The following is a 23,840-nucleotide window of genomic DNA, read 5'->3' as shown; positions in this document are numbered from 1 at the left end:
TTGCATGGCCCCTTTTCTCATCGCTACCCTGCCAAGCCACCTCCTTCCAACCAACTACCTGGAATCTCACTACTTAGCCTCTTGGAAGAGGTTCAGGAAAGTGCTCCAACACACCTTGTAATAAAACCCTTGGTGTTCTGCCAAGGGAATCAGTTTGGAGGCTCATTGCACAGCCTGTGGCTTATTGGTAACCTCCACTGAGATAAAGAAACTCATGTTACTACTTTACCAGATCCTCTTAAATGTGCTCTATTTCATAAGGTCAATGCCATAGTATAATTATATTTAAGGAGAAAAAAATGGAGACAGGAATCAGACAACCTAAAGAATACATGTCTGTGTTTTGTCAGTAACCTACGTTTGTCAGTAACCTGAGCTGTATCACGTAACAGAGTCACCTTGTTCAAGAGATGCCATCAATGCCCTCGGAGCTTGGGCATTAAACCATGGTTTTTGGCAGGATGCTACGTATCTTGTTGCAGAATGCAATCAGATATGAACTATTAATCGACTATTTTCTTTGCGGATGTTTTTTGTACGCATTTCATGTGCATCTGGTTTCTGCCCTGCAGCACTCTCAGATTCTGGGATGGTCTAGGACGGATTCACATTCCCCTGGTCTATGGTGAAACAAGAGCAAACCTTATTGCGTCCGTTAAATATACCACATCAGATCTAACAACTAATATGTTGGCCTTTCAGTCCCTTCACCTCACTCTGGGTAACCTCCTCCCTTTTTCTCAGCAATATCCTCCCATGGTTACATCTGTAGCGCCTTTCTTTCCCCTTGTATATCAGCCTCATACTGTCTTTTCCTTCCTCCTTTACTGAAGTGAGAGCTCATAATCTCAGCACTATCTTGTTAGTACCCTTATTTCTTTCATCCTGCTGTCATTTAACTGAACCTGTTTGGCCAAAGTCCAACCATGAATGTACCAAAGCATCTATCTGGCTGCTCAGTGCCTGCGCTCAGTTGATTACAGGTTTTGGAGAAAAATCCTACAAGGTGCACTGCTACCATTACAAATCACACACTGGAGCCAAAAGGGTCACTATTCTCCGCTGAAGCCTTAGTCCTACCACAGAAACTCCTATTTCTCCAGTTAGTTCAATCTCCCACATCCCACTCCTGTCAAATTTCTGGCCCTCTTCTTTGCTCTTTTGTTCATAAAACTTATCTTCCCTCCCGGGGCACCTGGGTGGCGCAGTCGGTTAAGCGTCCGACTTTAGCCAGGTCACGATCTCACAGTCCGGGAGTTCGAGCCCCGCGTCGCGCTCTGGGCTGATGGCTCAGAGCCTGGAGCCTGTTTCCGATTCTGTGTCTCCCTCTCTCTCTGCCCCTCCCCCGTTCATGCTCTGTCTCTCTCTGTCCCAAAAATAAATAAACGTTGAAAAAAAAAATTTTTTTTTTAAAAAAACTTATCTTCCCTTTTATGTGAAAGTAAAAGTCATTGGATGATAACCCCCCAACTTCAAGCCACCAAATCCATAAACTCATTTGTATGTACACTCATCCTCTTCCCCTTTCTTCATGCTGTACTGGGAGAGAGATTCTCTTCCTTGTGCCCTGAGAAGTTTATCCCATTATAAACCTTGGGTGATTAATTATCTCTCCACTCTCCGTCCCACACCTTAAACTCTCCCACTCTACTGGTTCCATCCCCTCAGCATTTAAACCCTCACATCTCACTACCATAGGAGAAAAAGTCCATCTCCCCCTTGACCTACTGTCCTCAGTCCTCTCCTACAAAGTGAACTTCTGGAAAGAAGTTTCTATTCATATCCCACCATTAGCCCAATGTATTTGGGCTTCCATTGGTACCACTCTGCAAGATGAGCTCTTGCTAAAGACATGATGTGACAAAAGTCAAAGGACACATGATAGCTCTCATTCTTATCTCTTAACAATATGTTATAGCAGCCCACTCCTCTAATCCACTTGGCTTCCGTGAACACTACAAACTCTATTTTTCCTTTAATCACTCAGATTGTTTCATATTTTTCCTGATTCTTTTTCTTTCCCTAAATGTTATACACTGGGTTCCTCATGCAGCACTCTCCCTGGTGATCTTATCTACTTCTGTATTTATTGCCCATCTAAATGCTTATGCCTCCCAAATTTACCTTTCCAACCAGACTTCTCTTTTCTGAGCTCTAGCTCATGAAACTAACTAAATGTCTAAAACTGAATTCGTTACATCCACCTTTCCCAACCTTCTCCTATTCTGGTGTTACCAATCTCAGAAAATTACATTACTATGCGCAAGTCAGGAACTTGGATTATATCCTTCTCCTTTTTCCTTACAGCCCATTAATCAATGAATTGCACTGATTCTTTCTCTTAAACATCACTCAAATCCATTTATTTTTCTGCATTCTCATTGCTACTAATAGGGAGCAAGTCATTACCATCTCTCTCCTAGACCACCGTATTTCTCTCTCTTTTTAAAAAAAATTTTTTGGGGCACCTGGGTGGCACAGTCGGTTGAGCGTCCGACTTCGGCTCAGGTCACGATCTCACGGTCTGTGAGTTCGAGCCCCGCGTCGGGCTCTGTGCTGACAGCTCAGAGCCTGAAGCCTGTTTCAGATTCTATGTCTCCCTCTTCCTCTGACCCTCCCCTGTTCATGCTCTCTCTCTGTCTCAAAAATAAACAAAATGTTAAAAAAAAATTAAAAAAAAATTTTTTTTTAATGTTTACTTATTTTTGAAAGGGGGACAGAGTGTGAGTGGGGAAGTGGCAGACAGAGAGGGAGACACAGAATTCAGAGCAGGCTCCAGGCTCCGAGCTATCAGCACGGAGCTTGACATGGGGCTGGAACTCATGGACCATGAGATCATGACTGGAGCTGAAGTTGGACGCTTAACCAACTGAGCCACCAGGCGCCCCACCGTAATTTTCAAAGCCAAAAAAGTCCAAAGTTTTACTACATCTAGAAAGTCTGCATGATCTCTCACCTGGCTAAGTGTCCAGCTTCATCCTGTGCCTGGGCCCTATCCACCCCTTCTCTCTCAGCCTAACCACACTGACTAAACAGTTTCTTGAATGTATCACACTCCTTCCCATCTTGGGGCCTTTCACATTTTTCTCTCTCCCTAAAAATAAATGCTGTCTATACCAATACCATGCTTTCTCTCAAACTAACTCTTATTTATCACACCTTGAATATCATTTTTTCAGGGAAATCTTTTCTGAATGCCTGGATTCTGACAGGCTCCCCTGTTACATGTTTTCCTATAGCCCTTTCTAGCAATTGTCATATTGGTAAATAATTATTATTGGCCATGTTCCCTTGTAAACTATAAATTTTATATGACAGAAACTTCATCTTGTCTCATCTATAAAATGTATTCCCAGTACTTTGCATAGTACATGACATATGGCAGTTTCTCAATAAGTATTTATTAAGTGAACAGATTAATGACTGTGATGACAGCAACTGCCCCTCAGAAGTTATCAATCAAACTTTAGGAGACAAAATTCTGAATGGGAAAAGCTAAAAATATGATACATCCTTAGCCAAGACATAAACAGCTCATCAAAATATTTCTTAAAAGGTGAAAAAGGAAACCAGTAAATAAAACGAACAGTCATAAAATGACTACTGAAGCTGAATCTCTAAGATTCACAATCTAGGAAACTTCCATTTTTTGTTTTGGGTCTAGTTTAATCTTTTGGGAAACAAATCTGGGGCTCTCTAAATAAATCCATGAATGAGGGGTGCCTGGGTGGCTCATCTGACTCTTGGTTTCGGCTCAGGTCATGATCTCACAGTTTGGGAGTCCGAGCTCCACGTCTGGCTTGGTGCTGACAGCCTGCTTGGGATTCTCTCTGTCTCTCTCTCTGTCTCTCTCTCTCTCTCTGCCAACCGCACCCCCTCCCCCCACCAGCCGCTTGTGCTGTCTCTGTCCCTCTCAAAATAAATAAACTTTGAAAATATTAAATAAATAAATATATAAACGAAGCAGCTTTATACTTACACACAGGCTAGGAACAAGACTAGACAGGTTGACATGTCGTGGTGCAAACATGTGAAGCTGCTGAAGGCAAGAAATGGCAGCAGCCTGAACAAGGGAATCTGAATGGTCCTGGGTTATGGCACAACCCACCAAACAAGAAGAACGAATGGTGGAAATTGTTGCTCCGTTCCCTAATCGAAAAATACAAGAAAATGAAAAACACAATTATTAGTATTACCAAAAATATTCCTAGAAAACAATTGTCTTCTAAATAACCTCTTTCTGATTACTGTACAGTTTTGAAGACAAAAAGTCTACGAAGTCCATAGAAATGATTTCAAAACATGATTGTCTATCAATGACAACAATATATCCCTCCAGGTTTAGCTAGGTTTACATATAATCCCTAGGAAACTATGTTGTCTTTTAAATCCATCATTGTTTTATTCGAAAGAGACAGAAAATTCCTCATTCTGTTTCTCTGTTCAACCAATATTATCACGACAGTATTTATTTAATAACTTTAAATCGTATTTTCCTAAGAAGATTAATGGAAATTTTTACAGAGATAGGAAAAATAATTGTAGTATTATATACTATCTGTATAAAAATGGCTTAATTGCCGGGGCGCCTGGGTGGCTCAGTTGGTTGAGCGTCTGACTTCAGCTCAGGTCATGATCTCACAGTTCATGGTTCAAGCTCCACATTGGGCTCTGTGCTGACAGTTCAGAGCCTGGAGCCTGTTTCGGATTCTGTGTCTCCCTCTCTCTCTACCCCTCCCCCACTCATGCTCTGTCTCTTTTTTTTTTTTTTAATTTTTTTTTTTAACGTTTTATTTATTTTTGAGACAGAGAGAGACAGAGCATGAACGGGGGAGGGGCAGAGAGAGTGGGAGACACAGAATCAGAAGCAGGCTCCAGGCTCTGAGCCATCAGCCCAGAGCCCGACGCGGGGCTCGAACTCACGGACCTCGAGATCGTGACCTGAGCCGAAGTCGGACGCCCAACCGACTGAGCCACCCAGGTGCCCCATCTCTGTCTCTGTCTCTTAAAAAAAAATGAATAAACCTTAAAAAAAAATGGCTTAACTGCCTAATATAAGTGATTTCAAACTTTTGCCAATGTAAAATAAAAAATAATTTTACAGACATAAGGAAATCATAGGGTCACTTCTAATTTGAAATACACATTGGCTCCCTATCACTGCATTAGAAAGCACTTGGTAAACACCTATGTTTAATCAAAGTTGTATATTTATCCTGTGTATATCCTTATGATAACACTGAAAGAAAGAATTATCAACTTTCTCAAAGAGGACACTGAGTCCAAGAAAAAAGACATGTCTAAATCATGTATTTTCCACTTTCTAGCATTCTTCATCAAGATCTTTTTATTTCGGCTTCCTTTTTTAAAATATCTGTCTGGATGGAGGCAACACAGACAGCAGAGTGGTTAAGAATGCATGCAAAGGAAACTGATCTGGGCTTCACCTCTGGCTCCAACCACTTGCTGGCTATACAAAACTTGGAAAAGTTTTTAACCTCTCCCAGCCTTAGAGTTCCATCTATAAAATGGAGTGATATACCTATCTCAGGATGTTGTCAAAGTTAAATGAGATAATGTGCATAAACATCTTGACCCACTTAAAGCATTTACTGAATGATGGGAAAAAAGTGAAAATTTTGAAAATGGCTGGTACATTCAGGATAAATTCACAGTAATTTTCTGCCTTGTATGTTTCATTCAACCTTTAGTAAAATTATGTCGGTGGAATTGTGTGGTTAGAATGCGGGCCTTAGGATCATACCTATCTTCTCTGAGTTTGCTTCCTCACAGAGAAATTACATAATATTATCCCCTTTATTGCAGTGGGTTTTCAAACTTTGATCCTGAGCTTTAGAGTTCAAAGAAAACAGTGAAGCAAAAGTCCATGAAGACAAGTGGATGGCACTCCGGGACACAGGGACTCCACTTTCATCTTGTCTTCATGGGGATCCAGGTAAAATATAATTTGAAAAGGCTGTCTCTGCTCAAAACTTCAAATAACAGTCAGTTATAGGTATGGTGTACGCATTAGATTAAATACCATATGTAAAAAGAAAAGGCATAGGTCTTTGGTAAATAACAAGCATTCAGTACATAGTAATTATTATTATTATTATTATAAGTTTTCATTTAGCGACATGATAGTGACATGCAGGAAACTGAAAGACAGCAAAGTGTAGTTCCTTTCATTTAAGATGAATTCACTCACCTTGTAGCTCAGGGCCAACCGTAGTTATTATGGCACCCAAACATCTACCCAAACATTGATGAACTTCTGTATGTGAAGGTGGAACAGTCAACAGCAAGGTAAGAACTAGAGATAATGTTGGCTCCACATATCCACGATACATTGGGCCACTAGAATCCACTATAAGAGCGAGTGAATGAAGAGACCATGTCTGGAATGAAATATAATTTCATTTAGTTGTAAGGAATAATTAGAGTATACTGAGCTGATTTTTTTAACTTAAATTTTAGTAACTACTAACCTCTTACTTTTTTAAAAGTTTATTTGTTTTGAGAGCGTGCACATGCAAATGGGGTAGGAGGGGAGAGAGAGAGAGAGAGAGAGAGAGAGAGAGAGAGAGAATCTCAAGCAGGATCCGTGCAATGCAGAGCCCGACACAGGGCTCGATCCCGTGAACCGTTAAGATTATGACCTGAGCCAAAATCAAAAGTTGGGACGTTTAACTGACTGAACTACGCAGATGCTCCTTGAGTTAGGATTCTTAAAACAGAAGACAAATTAGGGAAAACTTAAGAATATCTACTGTACTCTTCTTGTGCAGATATACAGTAGTGCTGAGGGAATGCAATTGATACAAATTATAGTAAAATGTCCTCTCATATAAAAAGAATCATGTAGGGGTGCCTGGATGGCTCAGCTGGTTAAGCCTCCACCTCTTGATTTCAGCTCAGGTCATGATCTTGCAGTTCATCTCGCAGTCTACTGTGAAAACAGAGGTTTTTTTTTAAAAAAAAGTGTAGCACCTAACAAGTAATAAGCTTACTTAACTTTTGTTTCTAACCTTTTTGGGAATTTTGGGCTTTACACAGCTGGAAACTTTTACCAAGAAGTCAAAGGCAAACTAAGCCTGTAGACTGGAAGCCTCTGCTGGATTTACTGCTTCTTGTCTAACTGTGAAGGAACTAATTTATCAACAAACTAATGGTATGTAGTAATGGCAACTGAATTGTTTCTTCTCCCAACTTACAGTCCCAGTATGAAGCTGGCAAGCTGAATGCTACTATAGTCATATACTCTTAATATTTTTAGGTGCATCAGTGCATGGTGGCAAATCCTTAGTGTAGTATGTTTTCAGACATGTGAAGCTCTTGCCTTTCGTTGTGGTTGTATTTATTTGTATATAAAATGTTCAAGCATAAACAAACAAAAATTCCAGGAGAACACTTGAAAATTCAACCAAAAAACCCAGACTTTGACTGGTGTCTGAGTGGGAAGAGAGAGAGGATAGCCATTAAAACAAACTTGATCAACTCAGCAAATGTGGAGCACCTGGGTGGCTCATTTGGTTAAGCGTCTGACTTCAGGTCATGATCTCAGTTTGTGGGTTCGAGCCCTGTGTTGGGCTCTGTGCTGACAGCTTGGAGCCTGGAGCCTGCTTTGGATTCTGTGTCTCCCTCTCTCCCTGCCCTTCCCCTGCTCTTGCTCTCTCTCAAAAACAACAACAACAACCACAACAACAACAACAAAAACTTAGCAAATGTAAGGAAATGCAAAAAAAGAGGAAACAAGTACAAAAGATAGTAAATTAATAAAAAGAAACTATATTTCGAGAAATATATGTGAATGGGTTAAATTCCCAGAATAAGACAGATTTAAGACTAGGTTAAAATACAAATTCCTGTTCTACAGTTTTACAAATAGAACTCATAAAACAAAGACCCTAGTAACATTTTTCCAAACAAATTATAAGAATCATTACTATTTTATAAAACAAATGACAGTGCTAAAAATATTATTTAAAAATGTCATAATGAAACAAAATCAGCATTATACCTGGACTTCAGAGGATGTTCCATCTTGTGCTAGAGCCAATAAAATGCTGACACTGGTTTTCAGATGTTGTCCTGAGCCGATACCACCAACATAACGATGCAAGCAACCCAGAGCCAATGAGTGCCCAGTTCTGGATACAACATCTCGGGCTGATTTCAACCTGGGAAAATAATTATATGCTTCAGGGACTGGCCTTTCTATTTCCCTATGACAGTAACAAGCTCATTATGAGTCACACCATAAACGGGATTTATTGTGGAAATCAGAGAAGACTACAATCATGATTACTTCTTTCTCCACTCCCTACCAAGAGTCAGAGATTAATTTAAAATGGTTGGCTAAAGTCACATATTTCATTTTAATTTTAGAGAAACTCTGAAAGAAGAATCACAACTTCTCAGTTTTTAACATTTATTATTCCTTGAAAAGTTAAGAATTATTTGAAACATATTTTTATTATTGGTGTTTTAAATAAACACGAATTGCTTTTATAACTGGTTTTAAAAATCTAAAAATTTAGATTACAGAAATTACAAAATTACAGAAAATGTTAACTTAAGAAATTCTCTATAATTATGATCTGAACCTCTTTAACATGCATCAGTCTTTTTCTTTGTGAAATATATCTAATGAATTAAAAAATATAAAAAGAAGATATTGCAGATTACTTAAAAAATAAGCTTTATTGAGATATATTTATATAAAATAAAATTCACCAATGGTAATTCTTTTCAAGTATCCATAGAACATTTACCAAGATAGATAATTAATTGAGCCAATAAGGAAATAAAACATATCAGAATTTATGGTATGCAGCTAAAGTGTGTATCAAGGTGAATTTATAGCATCAAAATCCTTGTATTAGAAAAGAAGAAAGGTTTTAAATGAAGTATCTAAACCTCCACCTTCAGAATCTAGAAAAAGAAAAGTAAACTGAACTGAAGGTAAGCATAATGAAGCAAGTTATAAAAATAAAGTAGAAATCAGTGGAAGAGAAAATGGAAAGACAATAGAAAAACTCAATGAAATCCAAACCTGATTTTTTTAAAAAGAATTATGAGAATAAGGAGAGAGAGAGAGAGAGAGAGAGAGAGAGAGAGAGAGAAAGGCAGAATGTATATTGCTTCTTTTGTAAAGTATTCTACAAATGTCAGTAGGCCAAGCTAGATGACAGCATTGGTAAAATCTACATTTTTAATAATCAGAGTCTGTTCTATTAGTTACTGAGACAGGAATGCTGAGATCACCAAATATAATTTTAGACTTGTCTATTTTACTTTCACTTCTATTAGGTTTTGTTCCATGTATTTTAAAACTATATCATAAGATACATATACATTGAGAATTGCTATGTATTCTTGGGGGGAATTGGTCCTCTTATCATTATGAAAGCACTCATTTATTCTGGTAACAATTTTTGTTACAAAATCTACTTTTTCTGATAATAACAGAGCCACTCTAGCTTCCTTTGAGTTAGTGTTTTCCTGGTATATTATCCCTATCCTTTTACTTTTAACCTATTTCTTTCTTTAGAGTTAAAGGGGTTTCTTACAGATAGCATTCAGTTAGATTTTGCTTTTTATCCAATATGACAAATTCTAACTTTTACTTGTAATGTTTAGACCATTTATATTTAATGTAATTATCAGCAGGTTGGGTTTAAGTCTCCCATATTGCTATTCAAGCTCTGTCACATCAGTTTGTTTCTTTTTCCTTCTTTCCATCTTCTTTTGGATTTAGTATTTTTTATGATTCCATTTTATCTCCACTATTGGTTTATTAGTTATACATTTTTGTTTTTTAGTAGGATCTCTGGAGTTTACATTATACATTTCTAACTCATTATGATATACCTTCAAAGAATATTATATTCTTTCATGTATATTGTACATGGAGTATGCCACCATTTCCTCTTCCCATTCTTTGCACTGCTGTCATGTATTTTTACTTCTCTATTAAAATCCTACCATACATTATCATTTTTGCATGAAAGGGTCAATTATCTTCCCAAGGCACTTAAAAAATGCGACTAAAAATAGCTTGCAAACTCTGTTGCCCAGGAGCTGCCTGTGCCACTCAGCCATGGTCAACTCCACCATGTTCTTCAGCATCGCCATGGATGGTAAGCCCCTGGGCTGTGTCACCTTGGAGCTGTCTGCAGACAAAGTTTGAAAAACAGTAGAAAATTTTTATGCTCTGAGCACTGGGGAGAAAAGATTTGGTTATACAAATTCCTGCTTTCATGGGATTATTCTGGGATTTATGTGTCAGGGCGGTGACTTGGTATACCATAATGGCACTGGTGGCAAGTCCATCAATGGGGAGAAATTTGATGATGAGTATTTTATCCTGAAGCATAGGGGTCCTGGAATCTTGTCCATGGCAAATGCTGGACCCAACACAACAGTTCACAGTTTTTTCATCCGCATTGCCAAGAGTAAGTGGTTGGATGGCAAGTATGTGGTCTCTGGCAAGTGAAAGAGGACATGAATATTGTGGAAGCCACAGAGCGCTTTGGGTCCAGGAACGGCAAGACCAGAAAGAAGATCACCATTGCTGACTGTGGACAAATCTATTAAGTTTGACTTGTGTTTTATCTTAACTACCAGACCATTCCTGTTGTAGCTCAAGAGAGCACTCCTTTGCCCTTGTCTGCTCTCGCTGTAATCTTTGTATCTCGCTGCAGTTCTGTGGGTTCCATAATTTCCTTATTCCCCTCCAAGTTTAGCTGGATTGCAGAGTTAAATTTATGATTATGAAATAAAAACTAAACAATAACCAAAAGTAAAATATAATAAAAAATGAGAATAAAATAATAGGTCATTTTAAAACAGACATATAAAGAGTAAGTCCTTATATTTATCTACATACCTACCACTCTTGGCACTCTTCACTTCTGTATGTTACACTCAAATTTTCATCTACTATCATTTTTTTCCCCCAAAAAGCTTCTTTTAACATTTCTCATGGTACACCGTATAAGCAATGAATTTCCCAACTTTTCACAGTCTGAAAGTCTTTATTAAAACTTCAGTTTTAAAAAAGTATTTTCACTGGCTATAAAGTTCTAGATCACTCTACTGCCTTTTGCTTGCATAATTTATAATCAGAAGCCTGCTGAAATTGTTATCTTTGTTCCTCTGCGTGATATCTTCCCCCAACTGGCTGCTTTTATGACATTCTCTTTATCACTGGCTTTATGAAATTTGATTATGCTATGCTTTTCTTTTGTCTTTATTCCACCTCGGGTTTGTTGTGGTTATTGGATGTGTAAAACTCCTATTTTACCTATTATTAACAGAGCACAAATCATTAAACAGGTAAGACTGGTTGTATATTTTAAAAAATCTTTAATGGAAGTTGGATTTCAGAATCAATGACATACTTGGAAAAGCAAAACTGATCTATTGTTAGAAAATGGTAAAAGTCATCCTACAGAAGATCAAGTGTCAGGGACTATTTTATCTTCTGCTTGCTCATATTATCCTTAGTGATTCAAACAACACACTAGGGCATTACCCTATAACCAAATTGTTGCTCATGTCTGAAGACAGGGAAAAGCCATTCTCATATAACCAAGAATTCAGAAAATACTTTTTATTCAGAACTACTGCTTCACAACCATTGTTTCCCCCCCACCTCTCTCATTAAAGATTATGGCCTAGTTTGGTATAATTAGTACTCAAAATATACAGTGGTTAATTTACATAACTCAAGTATCAGTTCTTGACCACACTTGATTTTCAACTTGTCTACTTTAAGTACTTGATTAACAACCAACCAAGAGTCACTAATAACGGCATCATCTTAATCATACTTATTTGGAACTCTGAGATCACTCTTTTTAATTAATATGCAAAGAAATCCTTAAAACCTAACACCAACTTTTCCCGTTTCAGGGATAATTTAAAAGATGATAAACTTGCTGGCAGTTATAAAAAGAATGGCTTATTCCAAAAAATGAATAATTAACAAAAAGAGTAATGTAAGGAGCAGAGATAAGAGAAAGGGACTTCCAGAACACGTCTTCAGAGCAGAGTACATATAACTAACTACGAGAGGTCGTATTAACAATCTGCTTGATTCCATTATGTAATATTCAAAGGCTGAAACCTGACCACCTTAAAAGTATCTATAATATTACAACTTTCCCAGGTTCTGGAGTTTAAACAATTACTGCACTGAAAATTAAAATCATTATAAAAAACACACAATATTGTTATATGCTATGCCATGTGGAAAGCATATCACCCAGTTAATATAATTATTGACTACTAAAAAGACATCTTTGTCTCTATGAGAAACTTACTTGTCAGTAAAAAGACCCACTTACTTGTCAAAGCTATACTGGGCCATTCTAGCAATGAAGGTTGCTTCCCCAACCACCTGAGCCATTCTTCCAAGAGCTTCCCCTGCTGCACATCTTAAGATGGGGTTTGGGTTGTCAAGAGCGCCCATAACCAGAGTCAGAGCAGATTTACGAACTTCCTCAGGTCCTAAAGTACTTTTGTTTTCAGCCAGGCCCTATGGTTATTAAAAACAAAAAAGGGGGTGGGGGAAGGGGGCAAATTCAAAATTCACAGTACATAAAAGAAAAAGATGTGCTGCAATCTTTGTAAATATACATGTATTTCCACCCACCTTTTTTCAACCATCTTTTATTTTTTAATTTTTTAAAGTTTTTATTTTAATCACCCAGTGCTCACCATGACAAGTGCACTCCTTAATCCCCATCACCTATTTCACCCATCTGCCCACCCACCTCCCCTCTGGTAACCAGTTTGCTCTCTATAGTTAAGAGTAGTTTCTCTCTCTCTCTTTCCCTTTGCTTGTTTTGTTTCTTAAATTCCACATAGGAGTGAAATCATATGGTATTTGTCTTTCTCTGACTTATTTTACTTAGCATTATACTCTCTAGCTCCATCTATGTCACTGCAAATGACAAGATTTCATTATTTTTGATGGCTGAGTAACATTCCATTGTGTATATATACCACATCTTCTTTATCCATTCACCAGTTGATGGGCACCTGGGCTGCTTCCATATCTTGGCTATTGTAAATAATGCTGCTATAAAATAGGGGTATTATGTATCAACCATCTTTTCGTTTTAATTGAAGTACAGTTGACATACTGTACAAACCTAGTTTTAGGTGTACAACATCATGATTAGACAATTCTATGCATTAAGCTATGCTCATCATGATAAATGTAGTCACCATCGGTCAATGTACAATATTATTACAATATTAACTATATTTCCCATGCTGTATTCCTATGACCTATTTGTAACTGAAAGTTTGTACCTCTTAGTCCCCTTCACCTATGTTACCCATTCACCTACCTGCTCCCCTTCTTCAGCCATCTTTCATATGCATATATTATGCCTAGAATCAATACCTGTTAAACTAATCATTTTCCTAAACATGATTCACAACATGATATATAACAAGGTTATAGTCAATCAGCCCTAAGATGAACAATCCCTGGACGTGTCTTTATCCAAAGACTAATGCTTTTTATATAAAAGTATTGCTTTTTATAAAGGATGCTATACTATTAAGTCAACTGGTATTCAACTAATTGACATTTACCATTAGAACTTTAGGTAAGGAAAAAGGCTGATAAGTATGAAAATTTGACATGTTTCTATAAAAATTCCAGAGAAGATAATTATGTCATCAAGAGTACATTCAATATATATAAAAAGATAAAATAAGGTAACAATAATCAGTAACTGAATATCGATACACTTTGTTCATCATATTAAATGTTAGTATCTCTGTTCTAGGTACACCTAGAACATGGAACTTAGCTTACATGAGACCAAAAATCCAACTCATGGTGCCTGGAGAAAATGTTAGCCATAGCAGGAGCATTAGCAAGCAAATCTATGAAGAAAAGTATACTGTAGAGCAATATTACAGTTGGTTCACTCACCTTCCAACCACTAAGGAAGACAGACTACCCAATTCTTTTTTTAAAAACTCAGATGTTCGTATTAGCTGATGGTCTCTAAATAGGGCATATACTAATAGCTATATAAATGATACAAACTTCTATTTCTGTATTCAATGCCTATGTCCCTTTTCCCTGATGTTTACAAAACACAATTTAATTCACGCCCATTTAAACACTTGTATTTGCTGCCATTTTAACCGTAAACCTTATAACAAGCTTAGTGCTGAATAATATAAAAAAGTTTTCAAATATGTCATGAGAGGCTGTAGGCTGCATAGAACAGTGCATGAACTCTGAGAGATAGGCAAAATATTGGTTATTTCACTTCAAACATACAGAAACTGAGGTTCAAAAGGTTAAGGAACTGCTTAAGACATAAACCTATGAGATCTAAACCACAACACAGTCTCTAAATGTAGCCTTTTTTCAGCTGTACAACATAGTCTCTCCTGATTTATGGTCTAAACCACAAATGGAACTCAAACTTTATCTAGTTAACCTCAAGTAGAATACAAGATTTTATTAGTCAGACATCTTTGAAAATTCCAAGAGAACTTACTAAAACTTATAAAATCTGAAAGATCAGATCAAAAAATGAACTTTAACATTATTAAACTATAGAACACTTATTTAATTGTAATGAGTCTAATAAATAGTTTCTAATAATTTAGTTAAACTAATATAAAAACACAGTTTTCAAGTGATATACATATAATCATCATAATGGTCTAGATATACCTGCCTTATTAAAGGCCTTAATTAAAATCTTAGTTCAGAATACTTATGTTTTTTTTAATTTTTATTTATTTTATTTGAAAGAGAGAATATACACACGTGCTCAAGTGGGGGAAAGGGGCCAACAAAGGGAGAGAGGGTGAAAGGGAGAGGGAGAGAGAGGGTGAAAGGGAGAGGGAGAGAGAGGGAGGAAGAGGGAGGGAGGGGGAAGGGGGGTGGGGAGAGAGAGACAGAGAGACAGAGACAGAAAGAGAGTGAATCTTAAGCAGCCTCCACATGCAGTGTAGAGCCCGTCTCGAGCTATTCCCACAATGGTGGGATCATGACCTGAGCCAAAATTAAGAGATGCTCAGCCAAATGAGCCACCCAGGTGCCCCCAGCATACTTATGTTTTAAAAGTAAATACCTTTAGTGCACTAAGAACAGCAGTAAAAATATTAAGCTGCACAGCCTGCTGACGGACGCCTTTGGCTTGTTTAACGCATTCAGCAAAGTGGTCCAACATTTGTAATCTATGATAATAGAATAAAGATCACATTAGCAATACTTTTTATTCAAATATGGCTCAAAAAAGATACATAAAAAGAGTATAAGCTAATTGGTAACAAATAATGCCCCATGCTGTCTCATTTTTATTTCATTCCTGCAGCTGGTTCAAACCCAAGCTCCTCCTGAATTGATATAGGGGCATGCAGTTTTTAAGTGGAACAAGGCAAGAGACTAAATATTAAGTTTCAATGAACAAAATAAGGTCATAATTTCAGTGTTAACATTAATGCCAGAATCTAATAAAGTGCCTGGTATACAGTAGATGCTCAAGGTTTCTTGAACAGAATTAGCAATCATTAATTATGCATCTGTGTAGAAGATTCAGTTGGAAATTTTTAAATGAGGCATAATTTTTTTCTTCTTTTCAAAATACACTCACATGGAAGAAAATTGTACCTCATGTCCTATTCTCAGAAGCTAACTGGGAGGTTTTTATTTTATTTTTTTTATTTTTATTTAAAAAAAATTTTTTTTTAATGTTTATTTATTTTAAAGACAGAGAGACAGAGCAAAGCAGGGTCAGGGCAGAGCGAGAGGGAGACAGAATCTGAAACAGGCTCCAGGCTCTGAGCTGTCAGCGCAGAGCCCGACACGGGGCTTGAACTCACGAACCGTGAGATCATGACCTGAGTCGAAGCCGGACGCTCTACCGACTGAGCCACCCAGGCGCCCCAACTGGGAGGTTTTTAAAGGGATTTAGCTTTGGTCATTTTTTTCTTTTAATGTAAAAAATCAGAAGTGAATTTTTTTTTATTTCAAAATTTTTTAAATGAGACAGTCAGAAAAAAAAAAAAAAATCACAGCCATTTGAGACTATTCCAATAAGAGAATGAGATCATTTCAGATTCTTCTAAAAATAAATCAGATGGGCAAAGGAATCCGGGATGTTGGATTCAGTACCAAAATAACTATGATCTAAACTAGGAAATCAGGATCTCCCTAAGGTCACTATAAGGATTTAAGCTCAATTTACAATAGGCCATAGGTCTCAGGTCAAAGTATTCTTCAAATATCACATAGGGAGAAATCATCTAATCTTTCAGTAAAACTCCACTGAGAGTTACTGGGGGCTAAAATTGACTACTTAATACTTGCTCTGACATAGATCCACATCTTCTAAGGATGAGGAAACTGGGCATTGCTTTCAAGCATACACATAAGAAGACACACAGGGTCTCCAACACTACCAGAAGCATGATTTACCTATGACTGATCTCAAATACATAACCTTTTTAAAAACCTTACTTTAAAAAATGTTTTTTCTTTTTTATAAAATATTTGTTTCATTTAATTTGAAGATTAGTAACAAAAAATTACATCCAGAAATAACTACTCTTACCCTCAGATACATTTTCTTTCAGGTCTTTTTTTAATCATTATTTTTAACGTTTATTTATTTTTGAGGGGGGGAGGGGCAGAGGGAGAAGGAGGCAGAGGATCTGAAGTGGGCTCTTTGCTGACAGCAGAGAGCCCAATGCAGGGCTCGAACTCACAAACTGTGAGATCACAACCTGAGCCAAAGTCGGACTCCTACCCGACTGAGCCACCCAGGCTCCTCTCAGGTCTTTTCTTTAAAATACAGGACTGGGATCACTTCTTGCCTTTTATTTTACTTTTATCATTTAACATTGTATAAGGAGCATATCAAAACATTGTCCATGTAAAAAAAAATTCTAACCTATTGACCTTCCATAATTGATTGACTCATTCCTCTATCACTGGATATTTAAGTTATTAATTGTTAATGTAATTTATTTAATTGTTCTACAAAAGTGAGTTAATATAGTCAAAATAATCCTGGACTCTACTTACAGCTCTCATAACTAGCTGTGTAACTTTGGGCAAACCACAAACTCTTAGACCTGGATTTCCTGATTTAAAACAAGGATATTAAAGTAGATGCTTTATGAGATTCTTTCCCCTTTCATATTCTTCATTTATGTGACAACCAAATGTTCTTAAAGATACCTGGGTAAAGTGAAATTTTACACGGAAATTTTTCTCCTCAAATTAAAAAGCAATTAACCAAGTAACCTATGCATTTTTTAAAGATAATATTTACATTATTTTTTATACTTATGTTATCTTTATACACAAACCTAACAATGTTTCAAAAGCATTGTTTATTTATTTTTTATTAAAAAAAAATTTTTTTTTTAACGTTTATTTATTTTTGAAACAGAGAGAGACAGAGCATGAATGGAGGAGGGTCAGAGAGAGAGGGAGACACAGAATCTGAAACAGGCTCCAGGCTCTGAGCCATCAGCACAGAGTCTGATGTGGGGCTTGAACTCACGAACCGCGAGATCATGACCTGAGCCAAAGTCGGACGCTTAACCGACAGAGCCACCCAGGCGCCCCTCAAAAGCATTGTTTAAAAAGATTTTTTATTTTTAAGTAATCTCTATATCCAACGTGGAGCTTGAACTCACAAGCCCGAGATCAAGAGTCACATGCTCCACCGAATGAACCAGTCAAGCACCCCTAAAAGCATATTTTGTTAAACAAGTTACCTATGAGTGTCTTACACTAATTCATTTTCACTCTTCCTCTTGAGAAAACCACCATAAATAGATAAAATGCCTACAAAAATTAGGGATAGTGTCTGTAGACACAGAATACAGCAAACCAAAATGCTCCTATTAGAAAGACAACCAGTTACTTTAGTTTCCTAAGTCCCAGACTAAACCATATGACAAACACTATTAGAGAATGGACTTCACATTCATTAACTTCTTCAGTAATAAAAAAAAAGAGTTAGCAAAGTGATGTCTCTTATTAAAGATATGGAAAACCTACTTAAAAACTCGCAAATGAATTATTGAAATGAAAATCTTGCTGTTTTAAGACAGTCCACAAGAGGGGCGCCTGGGTGGCTCAGTCGGTTAAGCGGCCGACTTCGGCTCAGGTCATGATCTCGCGGTCCGTGAGTTCGAGCCCCGCATCAGGCTCTGTGCTGACAGCTCGGAGCCTGGAGCCTGTTTCAGATTCTGTGTCTCCCTCTCTCTGACCCTCCCCCATTCGTGCTCTGTCTCTCTCTGTCTCAAAAATAAATAAACGTTAAAAAAAAAAAAAAACTATTAAAAAAAAGACAGTCCACAAGACAATGGATGTCAGAGGCCAGTTCACAGAGCCAACTCTTAAAAAGTTTCAATTATGTGGAATTTTCAAGCAATTTTTTTCATCATGTATGTGTCACTTACATTATTAAATTTATAAGCCTATTATTTAAGTAGTAGTTTACCTTATTGCAGGTAACTGAGATGGGAAAATCTATTGCCTAAATATAATTTATATATATGTTTTTCCTGACAGCTTTATTATGTTAAATACTTAAAAAGTGTTTTTATTTTTTATTTTATTTTTTTATTTTTATTTTTAAAAAGTTTTCATTTAAATTGCAGCTAGTTACCATAGTGTAATCGTTAGTTTCAGGGGTGCAATATAGTTATTCAACACTTCCATACAATACCCAGGGCTCCTCACAATAAAAGCCCTCCTTCATCTCCATCACCTACTTAAACCATCCCCCCACCCACCTCCTCTCTGGTATAGTTTATATTAAACTAAAATTATTTGATTGATTTTATACTAACCGGTGTTTATAAGAAACATGAGGAAACACTACACCAAAAAGAGCCACGGAAGCATCAATGACTGAAACCCCAAGAGGGAGAGGACCAGGCACAGCTTCTCCAGCAGGGATTCGTAAGTAAATGGAGGATGGGTCGTGCTCCAGAGCCCCACTTCCAGATGCACTGTTTGGCTGGAGCTACAAAAAGAAGGACATAAAAATCATTCAAAATCTACTTTAAGAAACTCACTAAGTATTAGTTAGGCATGAAAAACAGAATGAGAGGAAGGAAAAAAGGTAACAACAGCACAAAAAAACCAAGAATGATTGAATTTGAAAAAAAAAGAAAAAAACAAAATGATTGAATCTGAAAAATTTTAAATAGATAAAAATATTATTTGGCCACTAAAAAAAGCCATCAGTAACACCTTGTATAATTTTAAGAAAATACTTATTCATTTTAACATTTGTATATTGACCACCTTACAATGTGTAAGCAAAACAATATCAGGAATAACTTCAACTCACGAAAACTCACTAAAAGAGGCATTAGTAAGTCTTTTTTTAAAAGAACGTAAGAAATTCACCATTTTTCACTATTTTTTTCTACCACCAGGAAGCGATCTTTAAATGTCTAAGAAAGCTAAAATAAAATTAAACTTTAGTCTGAAATATTTCCTTTTTAAATAACAATCTGTAACAGCCCCATTGCTTTTGATGACGTAGTATTTCAATTCCCTGGGTAGTTTGCTACCTGGTCTTCAATTGATTTATGATCAGTTTCTTGAAGCCAGGAACCAAGAAGAACACTGTCATCATAATGGCAGAGGGATCTGAGGAGGGAAGTGGTTGTGTTGGCTGAATTGTCAGTCAAAGTGAATTCTGCTACCAGTTCTCTAAGAAGTGCGTTGAAAGATCCTAAAAAAACAGAACTTCAGATCAGACATGAAACAATAGTTTTTATGAAAACTGCAATCATTGCCCACAAAAAGAAGCACCATGTTCAACAGGGATAAAATAATTAAGTCCCATCGCTTCTCAGCCTTTTGGCTAAGATCAAGTGAAATAATTAAGTCCCCCCTGTTCTCTTTTTTAAAAAATCTGTATCAAATACTTTAATGCTGTTTTAAAATACAATAATGGTACTTTCTTTTTTATTATTGTATTATGCGTTTTAGCCCAAGTTATTTAAAGGAACAAAAAACTTAGAGAAAATATTTACAATAACTATTACATTTACTATTTAAATTTAAAACATTTAAATTTAATAAATATATTAAATATTTTCATGCTTTAAATATTTATTTAAATATACTAAATATGACACGATTATTATTTATTATTAATTACCCAGTGATGTGCAGACAATGAAGCCGAGCACATCAGAATTCTTGGACATGGCTGAAGTGAAGACAAATCAATGGCTTATTTTAATATTAACATTTTACATAATATTTAATATCTATAGAGTACATTATTATTCTCTTTCAAGATTCCTAAATTATTGGCTATATTATAATATATACAAAGCAGTTTCAGATAGTAATTAAAAGCAGAGACTTTGTTGTTGTTGTTGTTGTTGTTTTTTAGTGTTTATTTATTCTTGAGAGAGAGAGATAGAGCGTGAGCGGGGGAGGCGCAGAGAGAGAGAGGGAGACACAGAATCCGAAGCAGGGTCCGGGCTCCGAGCTGTCAGCTCAGAGCCCGACGCGGGGCTCGAATGCATGAACCGTGAGATCATGACCTGAGCCGAAGTCGGACGCTTAACCGACTGAGCCACCCAGGCGCCTCTGTTGTTTTTTTTAATATGAAATTTATTGTCAAATTGGTTTCCATACAACACCCAGTGCTCATCCCAACAAGTGCCCTCCTCAATGCCCATCACCCACTTTCCCCTCTCTCCCACCCCCCCTCAACCCTCAGTTTATTCTCAGTTTTCAAGAGTCTCTTATGGTTTGGCTCCCTCCTCTCTAACTTTTTTTTTTCCCCTTCCCCTCCCCCGTGGTCTTCTGTTAAGTTTCTCAGGATCCACATAAGAGTGAAAACATATGGTATCTGTTCTTTCTCTGTATGACTTATTTCACTTAGCATAACACTCTCCACTTCCATTCATGTTGCTGCAAGAGGCCATATTTCATTCTTTCTCATTGCCAAGTAGTATTCCGTTGTATATATAAACCACAATTTCTTTATCCGTTCGTCAGTTGATGGACATTTAGGCTCTTTCCATAATTTGGCTATTGTTGAAAGTGCTGCTATAAACGTTGGAGTACAAGTGCCCCTATGCATCAGCACTCCTGTATCCCTTGGGTAAATTCCTAGCAGTGCTATTGCTGGGTCATAGGGTAGGTCTATTTTTAATTTTTTGAGGAACCTCAACACTGTTTTCCAGAGCGGCTACACCAGTTTGCATTCCCACCAACAGTGCAAGAGGGTTCCCGTTTCTCCACATCCTCTCCAGCATCTGTAGTCTCCTGATTTGTTCATTTTAGCCACTCAAAGCAGAGACTCTGAAGTTGAACCAGTTGGGTCTGAATCCAAGCTCTGCCACTTACTAGATCTCAGACTTAGGTAAGTTACATCACCTCTCTGTACCGGAGGTTCTTCATCTATAAAATATAGGTGAATTACCTCATAAAGTTGTGGTTAGAGTCCAAGGAGATAATACACGTAAAGGGATTAGAACAAACCTGGAACACAATAAGTGCTCAATGAGAGTTAGCTACTCTACATGAAGAAAAGTAAAATGGTTGTCTTCCTTTGTATGGTCAGGGGACAGCCTTGGTCAGAACTCTGTAATGTTGTGAAGAACTAGAAAGATACACTGAAGAATTTTTATTAGACAATGCAAATTTCATTTACCTTCATAAGTCTTTGGAGGTAACAAAGCCAAGATATCATAAAGTCTTAAACGGACCATTGCTGCACTAGCTTTCAGATGAGCTCCATGGGCTTTAATTACAGACGGAATGCTAAAATATCAAAAGTACAGTTGGTGTCAGCTTACTAGAATAAGTGTTATAGACATTTTCAGCAATGTATCGATGTACTGTCAAAATACATTGGCAAGTATAACATTTTCATCTTAGTTTATACTGTGACCTTTATTGGAACAGTATAAAATACAATTTTATTTCAATTCATTCCATGACTATAGTTTTTAAGTTCATTTTAAAAAAGTAAAGTTTTACATGTTTCCTGTATGACATTAGAGGGGAGTGCAAAACATGATTATTTATAAATATGTAAAACTGAACATTAACTTGTTATAATCGCTTACTTACTGTGACATCATGGTCATGGCACATTCAATTGGGGTCATCAATTTTCTAATCACATCTTCAGTCAGGAGCTCAGGGCAATGTGCGACAAAACTCCTCATTGCTAGATAAAATTTTTAATTCTTAATTATTATGAAATATAAGGTTCTGAAATCAGGTCAAATCAAACGAAGAACTAACTGCAACTACAGAGAAACATCATTAGAAAAGGCTAGAAGAAAGGTGGAGGGAGGGAAGATATCTGTTAGGGAGATTTCTGTGAGTGGGAATTCAAAGGTCTGTTAACATCACTGAATTCAGATAACCTCAAAGAAAGCAAGACAGAACCAAGGGTGGACAAAGTGGCTCAGTGAGAAGGAATATCTTTGCTGCCTCTTTAGCAATAGAACTAAGACAAAAAGAGCTCTCAGATGTTTGGGAACAAAACTGACACCTTGCCCTGCCACCTTTATGATTTAAGCATATATCTGTTTCCCACAGTTTGGAAAAAGAAGCACTTTCCAACCAAAAAAGAACAGAGTCACCCCAGTGTAATTCTAGTTCCCAGTTGAAACAAAACTGGAGCCTTTCCTGTAAGTTGCTGACTTCTAAACAAAAATAATTTTATTCATAATTTTTGTAATGTGGATGTCTAAAAAAATGCATCTCAACATTTGCAGATTTGATAATGCTGGAGGGAACAGCTGTGTGTCCATCATGAAAAGACTCACTGTCAACTCAGTGACCTGGGAGATCCTGAGTGTCTTCTTCCTTTAAATACCTACTGGGTTTTCTATGTGGTGACAGTGCCTCTTTGACAGGTAGAAGAAGACTGCAATAACTGGACTCAAGAGGCCTGGGTTCTAAGTCTTGTCTGATGACCACTAATGCTAACCTCCTCTTTCAAGTCACTGCTTCATTTCCATCTCAAAATTAGGTTATTTATGGGATGCCTGGGTGGCTCGGTCAGTTAAGCGTCAGACTCTTGGTTTTGGCTCAGGTCATAATCTCATGGTTTGTGAGTTTGAGCTCAGTGCTGACAGGCAGAGCCTTCTTAGGATTCTCTCTCTCCCTCTCTGTCTGTCCCTCCCCTACTCATGCACACGTGCACGCGGGCTCTCTTTCTCTCTCCCCACCCCCCAAAATAAATAAATTAGTTTACAAAGTTTCTTTCTAAATCTACAAGTCTATGAGTTCATCATTACACATTAACATAAAAATCTGAAGTAGTGATTCTCCTTAACCTCACAAATATTTTTGTAATAAAATTATATTCTGGGAGCACACCCCTTTCAGTTCTTACCACATAAAGCTCCGGCACGACCTTCCAATGTTACCTGCCAGGTAAAAGAATCGCCTCGGGCCTTCTCAGCCTCCAATTCCTTTAGAGAACGAGGGAAAACATTTCGCCACAATAACAACATCTTGGGCAGATGGTATCGAACTACGGATGGTCCTAATGGAGAAAAGGAGAACACGAAACCATACATACATAAAACAAACATTACAAACAAAAGTCAAAGAGCCCCACACAAGCTTTAATAATATCATTTCACTCTACCTTCATCTGTGACAGTAAGAGTTTCAAAATGTTTCTTTTATTTTCCAGTGTGATTGAGAAATAAGTGGCATACATCACTGTATCAGGTGAAGGTTTGGGTTACAAATAGTGTGAAATGAGCACCACAACAGGTCTGGCCAACATTCATCATCTCATATAGATACAATAAAATGAAAG

At 37.1% G+C, this 23,840-nt stretch overlaps 1 protein-coding gene and 1 pseudogene across 2 annotated transcripts in view; one reads left to right on the top strand and one right to left on the bottom strand.

Annotated features, from left to right (window-relative positions):
* The window catches only part of HEATR5B (HEAT repeat containing 5B), a 99,301-nt gene that overhangs the window by 50,696 nt on the left and 24,765 nt on the right, over positions 1–23,840 (bottom strand). For both annotated transcript variants that reach the window (XM_006930362.5, XM_045054693.1), the window contains exons 12-21: positions 23,406–23,558; positions 22,127–22,226; positions 21,705–21,814; positions 19,597–19,760; positions 18,865–19,040; positions 15,126–15,231; positions 12,357–12,547; positions 8,024–8,183; positions 6,212–6,401; positions 3,980–4,149 (exon numbers count right to left, since the gene is read on the bottom strand). In XM_006930362.5, coding sequence (XP_006930424.2) covers positions 3,980–4,149; positions 6,212–6,401; positions 8,024–8,183; positions 12,357–12,547; positions 15,126–15,231; positions 18,865–19,040; positions 19,597–19,760; positions 21,705–21,814; positions 22,127–22,226; positions 23,406–23,558 — 1,520 coding nt within the window. The remainder of the gene's footprint in view (positions 1–3,979; positions 4,150–6,211; positions 6,402–8,023; positions 8,184–12,356; positions 12,548–15,125; positions 15,232–18,864; positions 19,041–19,596; positions 19,761–21,704; positions 21,815–22,126; positions 22,227–23,405; positions 23,559–23,840) is intronic.
* On the top strand, positions 10,106–10,566 carry LOC123384551 (annotated as a pseudogene).

The sequence above is a fragment of the Felis catus genome, chromosome A3 (assembly GCF_018350175.1).
Source record: "Felis catus isolate Fca126 chromosome A3, F.catus_Fca126_mat1.0, whole genome shotgun sequence".
Taxonomy (NCBI): domain Eukaryota; kingdom Metazoa; phylum Chordata; class Mammalia; order Carnivora; family Felidae; genus Felis; species Felis catus.
Note: the sequence above shows the minus strand (reverse complement) of the source record. Positions and strands in the feature narration are given on the sequence as shown.